Source organism: Egretta garzetta, unplaced genomic scaffold, assembly GCF_000687185.1.
Source record: "Egretta garzetta isolate BGI_Z169 unplaced genomic scaffold, ASM68718v1 scaffold215, whole genome shotgun sequence".
NCBI classification, from domain to species: Eukaryota; Metazoa; Chordata; class Aves; order Pelecaniformes; family Ardeidae; genus Egretta; species Egretta garzetta.
Genome location: NW_009259719.1, coordinates 6,656,357 through 6,665,273, shown reverse-complemented (window position 1 = coordinate 6,665,273; position 8,917 = coordinate 6,656,357). Strand labels below are relative to the sequence as shown.

Sequence of the window (8,917 nt, the reverse complement as noted above, 5' to 3'; positions counted from 1 at the left end):
TCAGTGTGCCCCAGCCCCCAGGGAGGGCTTTCAGCCCATTCCCCGATGTTTTTTTTCCTTACATCCTCGAGGTTCTGTTGGATCAAGTGAGAAGTGGGGTGACAGACCGGCAGCGTGGGCACCATGTGCCTCCTGACTGAAGAGCCGAAAGACCTGCCGAGTGTCTCTGTACGACAGCAAACCCACTCTGAGTGGAAGCTGGGTTTTTCTGCAACTGTTTACACCTTGATTTTCTGCATTAAACATGACGCCTGTTTTCCCCTGAGGTTAAAAATGGGAGTATTTCCCCTCAGCTGGATCTTTGTGCTCAAACACAGATGATCCTCTGCTTTCTTGGCAGCTGCTGCATTTCTCTCGCACCCCGAGTCCCTGGCAGCAGAGATGGCAAGGTGTCACCTTTATTTCAATAATTACTTTAATTTTGCACAGGCTAGACCTGAGTGAGAGGTGAAAGTGATATCAAAGGTCTCTGTACACCATGAGGAATATAGTCTTTGCCTTTTGTGTCCCAAGTGCTTGATGGATAAAACATGCCAACATCCACGAAGCTCCCAGAGAGGCTGCAAAGTGGGATGTGCATAAGGCAGCAGCAAATCCTTTGGGTTTAAGGGGGATGTTTCCTTCAAAAATTAAAGATATCACTGGTGCATTGCCCTGCCACATTTGTTTTTCGCTTTCAAAGATTATTATTTGCAGCCAAGCCCCTGCCTCCTCTCTCTGCTGGACACTATTTCTCCCCTCCACAGGTAACTTGGCACAGCTTTTTCCTCTGAGTAAGACCCCTCTTCCAGAGCTTTGAAGATAAAAACAAAACGTGGTGGAAAAAAAATTCCTAGCCTGATAATACTGGAGCTGTCCCTGCATCAGGTTTAACAAAGCCTTCGTAATCTGTGATGAGAAGTTTTCAGGAGGTTGTTTAATAATTAGAAAAATGGTAGAGAGGGACAAGTGGGGCAAAATGTTGTCACTTCCTTTTGTATGATACAAGTGACCGAATATTGCAGATCTGCTAGACTGGGTAGGAGGTGCTGTATTTCGGAACCAGCTTTGGGTGTGTTGGTGCCAATTTAGCAAAGCACAGAAATCTCAGTGTCCCTCAGACTTGCAGCACAGATGTGTCAAGGAAGCAAAATTATCTACCAGAAACTTGGGATTTTGTCAACAGCTTTATTTCCAGGATGTTCTCAGGTTCAATTATTTGTGATGCTTCCCAGTGTAACAGTAAATGCTCAGGACCAGGGATTTTTTATTTTTTTTTCTTTTTCCATCTTTTAAGATGGACCCCATCTGAAAAATATGCATTGGAGGTAACAGTGTATCCCTGGGACAAAGTTGCTCCCCATTTGTGACAGCAAGGTCTGCGCTCTCCTGTATGCATTGTAGGAATCCTGCCCTGTCCTCAGCCTTGCTGCTGTGCTGAAGAAGATACTGGCTGCTGCTGGAGGGCAGGAGGTACTGGTAGGTGAGAAGAACAAATACAAAGCTGCCTAGAGAATTTTTTGTCACCTTTTTCTTCATGTTTGCAAATCTAGTAATTCCAATTATGTAAAATGTGTTTTCCTCCTTTTTTGCCCTCACGTTCTTAATGAGAAATAGTGACAGAGACGTGTCTTAAAGCCCCAGGGTTTGAGGTTTTAGATCATTTTGCACTCAAAACTATCTCCTGTTGTGATGGGGGATTTAGATCCTTCCTCCAAGGTGATCTGAAGTCATTTCACAGCACGTTCATTCCTCAGAGTAGGAAGCACTGGGTGCTGCAGGACTGGTGCCCAGTGTGCCAGCAGCAATGGGCACGGGACATCAGTGGGGGTGGCTGTCCTTGGCGGTTTGTACAGAAACAGGGCAAGGTGCTGGCGCCCAGGGGCAAGGCTGAGCAGGAATTTTCCTGCAGCTGCTTCAGCAAGCCACAGAGGGATGCGGGAGGGATTTCACAGCTTCTCTGAGAGCTGGCTGGCCCTGCGCACTCAGGAGCAGAGCAGAGCCGACCACGCAGTCTAAATCTGTGCAGTTAAAGCAGCTCTTTAATGTTCATGTGATGTTACATGCAGGTATTAGAAAACCAGTGACAAATCCACTTAATTAAAGCTAAAGCTTTGGCTCTTGGGGATCTTAGGCCACTAAGTGTATAATCCTTTGTATTTTAAAGGATTAAAGCATTACATGAGTTGTAGAAGTTAATCAAAAGCCTAGCAGTTGTAATTTTTCTCCGTTAAAATATACATATTTACATGTCCTGCTATAAAAAATACAGTACTTGCAAATAGTATAAACAGTCTGTCTGGAAGAAGTGAAGTTTATTTTTTAAAAAAGTTACTTAAAGCACAAGCCTTGTAAGACCAGGCTGTGCTCAACAGACCCTTCATGGTGAACTTGTAAATGTTTGTCAAAGTAATAAATTTCTGAGCCCTGCATTAGCATCTTCTTGCAAATCCGAGGCCATTGGAAGCATGCTCTCCACCTGGGCGTTTTGGCTGTAAAATAGCAACGAAGCAAACACAGATGCACATATTTCCACTGGATCTGTGTGCTAATTTAGGACAATTAATGGCGTCACCTACCATGGAGTTATAAGGGGGAAAATGCTGTCAAAAAGCAATATAAAAAAGTGGGTTTGCGCAGACAGACTGCAAGTCTGGTTGAGAAAGGGCTGTCTGCTATCCTGGAGCTGCCAGCACAGGGTGGACGGGCAGGGAAGTCATGGTGGGAGGGCAGGACTCAGCCTTCATCTGCGCAGGGCGAAGGGGAGGGAGGGTCTTACCAGACCATATCTCTCCACAGAGCTGGCTGGTTGCACATATACGTACCTGTATATGTGTGTTCATATAACTACATACAGGAACTGGGGGCTGACATGGCAGCTGCATGTGCCTAAGAGATCCTCTGAACTACAGCCCCAGGGGATGTTATTTTTCCTGTCCTGTTGAAATTTTCAAGATTTCAAACGTTTTATTTTCTTGCGCTGGGAATGAATGAACAAATGAAGCCTGCCGAAAGCTTGCCACTAAAAGAAGCAAGCCTCGGACGTGTGGCGTAGGAATGGCTCATGACAGTTTGCTCCCTGACCCCCCCTTTCTCACTTTGATTTCCCCAGTTGTAGAGCTGAGGAGATCAACTTTTGAAATGGGTTTTGAAATGGGCAGATGTTACAGCTACTCGGATGGAGAAATATCTTTTAAATAGTCACACAAGCTGTCTTGCGTTAGGAAACTACCTAAACACCACATAAGTGATCATATATTTTAGGAATTATCTTAGTATAACGCTGTCCATAATTATTAGTGTATAAAATCGGACTTTTAAGAGAATTTCTTTTTCCAGGGCTACAAGGCAACCCTGGATGAACAAAAACTTCACGGGAACTGCTCAAAGTCCCTGTTGGATGAAGATTTCATTACAAAATAGGCGGTGAAAAAAGTCATCCCACTCAGTTTCCAGGTAAATTCAGGCGCAGAGCACTTTCTGTGCAAACAGCCCTGACGAGCGCACAGGTTAAAGGCGGCTTTGCAGAATCCCTGTCTGGATACATCGCAGCTGTGTTAGGGCCAGACAAGGCCAGATGTGCTCCCATGCATGGCTGTTGTTGCATTCATTTTTTGGTGGTTTGTGCTTTGTGCACTTACATATGTGTATGTACAGGCACTGACTTAGCGCCTCTCCCTGTAGGGAGTCCAGGCAAGGTCTGATTACTTTAAGGCAAGCCACAACTGACTTTGCTATTTGACAAACAAGGATTATGGCTTGTCAGAGGAAGCAAGAAGAGATGTTTCAAGGGGGCCACTCCATCCTTCTCCTGGGCCAGTTGGGCAGGGAGGCACAAGGTTTGAAGAAGTCACCAGCTGTAAAATCTCCAGTGAATGCTGCATGTCTTGGCAGTCTCCAAATATCTGAAGGGCTTGAGATAATGTGAAGGATGTGCCCTTTCAAATTATTGCTGTTGGATATGGTAGAGATTCACGCATCCAAATATGCAGCTTGTTGCACAGACCAGTTCATCTGCCTGTGGGATTTCACATGCCAATGAGATCTAAGTTTAAAAAGAAAACATAAGGATTTCTTAACTTTATGCATTATGAAACATTAAAATTCTAATGTTTAACAGCAAAGGTCTGTTAGAAAAATAAACGTTAACCAAGTCCAAGTTTTACCTATGTTTAACATGTAAATATTAAGTTTCTGTGTCTCTTCAAAGTCTACATAATATCCCCAAGTACAAGTTACTTATTAACTGATTAAGATAAACCAAGTTTTCATTTGAAAATCTGGTCTTTCCAAAATGGAGGAGAGAATGTTGCTCGCATTGACGGTCTTTTCCTCACTTGTAGTATTAGCAGAAACTATTGGTCAAAAGGTATTTGCTCGGGTTTGTTTGTTTGTTTGTTTTTTTAAAACATCTTGTTTGCTCATTTGGTGATCCGGTGGTATCGCAGTATCTGGCCAGGTAATGCAGGTAACTCCTCTGGTAACCACCACCTGTGGAGCCTCAGGTGTATTGTGTCGTGATTTCAGAGCCTTTTTTTTCAGGTCCTTTTAAGGCCTTTTTGGTTGTTTGTTTGTGCTGTTATAGCATAAATGTGGCAGGGGAGCATTTGTAGATGTGTCTGACCGTGCTCTTCTCCAGGGATGTAAAATATCAAATTTGAGGGATCAATGGGTCTCCCTAGGCCACTGGATGAGGTTTGGATTTTGACACAGTGCTGCTACAGCAGGACCAAATGAGGACTGCTGCACTGCCAAGAGGTTTCTGACAGGTGTTTAATAATTTATATGGAATGGAAAAGAGGGGAATAGACAGTTATTTCTACCGTCTGGAGGAGCAGACTGTGCTTTGTATCGTCTCAGGGTGCATGTGACTGGTCTTACTGTAAAAATATTAGTATTAGAGAAATGGAGGAAGCTTTATGTTGGAAGGGTTTTATTTCCATTGTGACTCTTCAGAAAAGTGTGGAATGCAACCAAAATGCAGGTGGGTTTCTGGGAGGCAGGGGCAGGTTTTGTGGCTGCTGCAGTGGTGGCCGAGGGCTCTGCAAGAAGCCGTGGATGTGGTGTATGGGCCTGCGGTGCCTTGGGGAGTGGCCACAAGTCGCTCCCCACTGCTTTCAGGTACATACCCAGGGCTGGTCCTCTCCTGCCTCCTTCTCTAAGGGCACAGCGATGTCCCTCACCATGCTGCACCCCGCTGCATCATTGTTTGTGCTGGTCACAGCCTAAAATGCTGCTGGGGCTGGGCAAGTGTAGGGGATGCAGGTCCTGTCCCTGCAGCATCCCTTCAGCATGTGGTGGCAGGGTAGATTTTGCACAGGATAAGTTTTGCACGGCACAAGTTCCTCCTGTGCCGGAAGGATGCTCCATGGGCAACGATGGCCGCCACGTGCCTGCGCTGCCCCAGTGAGCCACGACTCGGGGATCATGGCTCCTCAGTCATGGCAAAACCTCCCCTCCCAATGTGCCACAGGCAGGTTTGAGCACGGCAGGGCAGCAAACGTGAGCAGAAGTGCTTTGGGGATACTTGAAAAGCCTTTGGGAAGAGATGCTCCCGGTAGAGACAGCCCCAGCCTGGGCTGGGAGGGCTCCAGCTGGGGGTGGGCAGCAGGGAGGCATGGGCAGGGAGAGGCACCCAAACTGCCCAGATGAGGAAACTGTTCTCTCTGTGAATATTTTTGGGTTTTATCCTATTGTCCTGGATTGTCAGTAGGCATCAGGAGATGGAGCACACTCTGGCAATGTATAATAAAAAAAGAAACAGCCATCCATTACTCATGTGGCGTTGGCTGTGGCACCTCCTGCCCTGATGCCCAAGCACAAAGCTGTGGTCACAGCTTTGTATTGAAAGGCCATGTTTAGCATGATTAAACTTTTGAATTTCAGCCAACGTCCTAATCAAGAAGAGGCCAGTGGATGCTGTTAATTGATGAGCAAAGTACAGGGGATGAATTATCAACATAACTAAAGATCAATTAGCCATTCAAAAGATTTGTGAGGCTGGGAAAGTAAAACCAGAAATACTATGATCTGCTTTGCTGAGCTTTTTTATTTTAATAAACTGTTAGACTATTGCGAGGCTGGTGATGTCCGGATCAACCCTTTTTAGTGTCACTGCTGAAACACAGGTAGGGGCTTAAAACAGACAGCCGAAATGCAGAAGGAAGGTGTTTACAGAGGCAGGTGCTCCAGGCAGTTCCCAGTCCAGCCACCCTGTGGGATGTTCCCAGGCAGCTTCAGGATGGTGCCCTCCTCCCTCGATTGCTGGGGGCCCTGAAAGCACTGGACCAGGAGAAACACAAGCGCTCAAAGGCCATCCCTGCTTGTGCAACCGGTGAGGGGTTGGAGGCCCAGGTGGGGTTTCAAACCTGCTAAACATCATATGTGACACAAGGCACCGAGCTGAAAACCATGCAGCAAAGTCAACAGCTGGAAGAGCAAATAAATAGTCACGCAAAAAGCTAGCGGGTCTCTTTCCATGGGCCAAGTGCTTAAAGAGGCATCTGATTTTTCTGAGGTTAATCTTAGGCGATGTATTGGGGTGACACAGCAGCTGCTTCAGAGTACCCTGAGGAGAGAAGACCACAGAAAAAGGCTCTACAGAAGCCTCCTGTGGAATGACAACACGCAGATGTAGCTGCAGATCTTACATGGGCTGTGGTTGCAGCTTGCAGGGATGTGAATAAGCAGATGGCCAATCTGGTCATGAACGATTCCCCCTTCCCAAATCTGGCCAAACCTTCTAACAGTTCATTCCTTCATCAAACTTTTCCAATAATATCACCCAGGTAAGGACTGCTTAGGAGCAAAAACTGAGTGTTTCTCTTTCGGCCTGTTTATTTTTTTTTCCAGCATGCTATTGAAATCTACAGCCTCCACGTGGACTGCAAGGTCACATCACGATTTGCTCACACCATCATCACCAGCAAAATTGTCAACCGAGCTAATGAGTCCAGAGAGGCAACCTTTGAAGTGGAGTTACCCAAGACAGCCTTCATCACCAACTTCTCCATGTAGGACCAGTCCTTACCTGTAGTGTGAAGGAGGCTGCTCTGGGGGCTGGGGAGGGTTCATCTTTCTTCTCAGGAGGTGCTGAGCAAGAAGCACAAAGAGCTGAGCTCTGGAGGGTCCCGCACAAAACGCTCTGTGCAGTGAAGTAGTAGGCAGCCAAACAGAAAGAAGGTGCCCAGGGTCAAGGCAAAGCTGCCTGCTGCACAGGGTGGGTGACAAACATGCTCTGTGGTGGTGCTTCTCCTGCTCCAGCCTCCTTGAAACACTGCAAGGAGGAGGGCTGTGTTGTGGCAGTGGCTCCTGGCATCCTCCTGGACAGGGAGGGATGTGGAAGCCAAACTGTGTCCCCTCCTCATGTCCCGAGAGCCACAGAGTGCAGCATTCCTCTTGTCTCTTTCCCCAGCACTTTCCTTCTAATATTAATTAATTTTTATGGAAACCAAACAGGTCCATCGATGGTAAAGTATACTCGGGAATAATAAAGGAGAAAGCTTCTGCTCAAAAGGAATACGACACTGCGGTCTCGCACGGGCAGAGCGCCGGCCTCATCAAGTATGTTGCTGTCCTGAGTAAGGCTGCTCCAATGCTCTTCCTCAGCTTCTTGCTTGGCTGGGGGTGGGTTAAACCCTGGAGCCAGCCACATCTCAGCAGGGATAAATGCGACAAGCAGCCTTGGGTTCTTGTTGGGAGGGACGGTGTGTATATGTGTGTATAAATATATATACACACTCATACACATATTCACATATATATATATATATGATTTATATCTGGTCCTGCAACGGGTGTCAGTGGGAGGTGTCACCATTTAGTGTTGCCCTGGGACTTGCTGTCACACGGGAGCACCTTGCCGGGCTGGGATGATGCTCAGTCGTTGAGTCTGCTTCCCTGCAAGCGCAGGGCGCATGGAGCAGACATCACTTTCAGGGTATATTTAATCTGTGCTTCCCATGTATTCAGTCCCAGTTCTGCTTGATCCAAGTCTGAGGCATGCAGAAGTTCCTGCTCCATTTCTCAGCTTGCATATGCAGCACCCATGGCATGCTAATGTAATATATATGATGTATATAATACCAGCTGCAATGTAAAAAATCTTCTCTATGATGAATAAGATTTACTTCTACTATTTTTGTTTATTTATTCCATGTGGCCCCTTGGTGATTATTTAGCACAATTGATAAACTTTTGCTACCACAGGCAAACCTTCCCTGCAGGAGGTAAATCTCTGTTCTCCCCCGCCCCAGAATCACAGACAGAAAACTGGAGCAGTTTCACGTGTCCGTCAGCATTGCAGCCGCCAGCAAAGTCACCTTTGTGCTGACGTATGAGGAGCTGCTGAAGCGGCAGCTGGGGAAGTTCGAGCTGCTGATGAAGGTCCGACCGAAGCAGCTTGTTAAGCACTTCCAGGTGAGCTGGCCTGGCGAGGACTGGGCAGGGAGCACCGCGGTGGTTTTCAGGCAGGCTGTGTTTCCTCCGAGATGCTGACACCGACTTCTCCACTGTCAGATTGATGTGCACATCTTCGAGCCCCAAGGCATACACTTCTTGGAGACAGACAGCACATTCATGACAAATGAGTTAACTGAGGCGCTCATGAAAGTGCAGAATGAAACCAAGGTAAAGCAGCAGCTGCCAGACGTTACTGCCGGTGGCAACTTTAGGTTATGTTGCTTTAAATCTTTTCTTCTGATTGCTTTGCAGGCTCATATTTTATTTAAGCCAACTGTAGATCAACAGAAGATAAATCCTGAACTTGATGAAACCCTCCTCAACGGTGATTTTGTTGTGCGTTATGATGTTAAGAGGGCTGCCACTGCAGGTGATATACAGGTAAAAAAGAAAAAGAAATAAAAACGCTTTCAGATCATAGGTATGTCTGAATGCAAAGTGCAGTCAGCAAAACAGCAACATTTACTTTGACACACCA

General features: G+C 46.5%; 1 protein-coding gene across 1 annotated transcript in view; it reads left to right on the top strand.

Annotated features, from left to right (window-relative positions):
- Positions 1–4,273: 4,273 nt before the first annotated feature.
- Positions 4,274–8,917, top strand: part of ITIH4 (inter-alpha-trypsin inhibitor heavy chain 4) — a 19,441-nt gene continuing 14,797 nt past the window's right edge. The window contains exons 1-6 of the mRNA XM_035894771.1: positions 4,274–4,348; positions 6,832–6,992; positions 7,438–7,542; positions 8,235–8,397; positions 8,497–8,607; positions 8,692–8,820. Of these exons, the coding sequence (XP_035750664.1) occupies positions 4,274–4,348; positions 6,832–6,992; positions 7,438–7,542; positions 8,235–8,397; positions 8,497–8,607; positions 8,692–8,820 (744 nt within the window). The remainder of the gene's footprint in view (positions 4,349–6,831; positions 6,993–7,437; positions 7,543–8,234; positions 8,398–8,496; positions 8,608–8,691; positions 8,821–8,917) is intronic.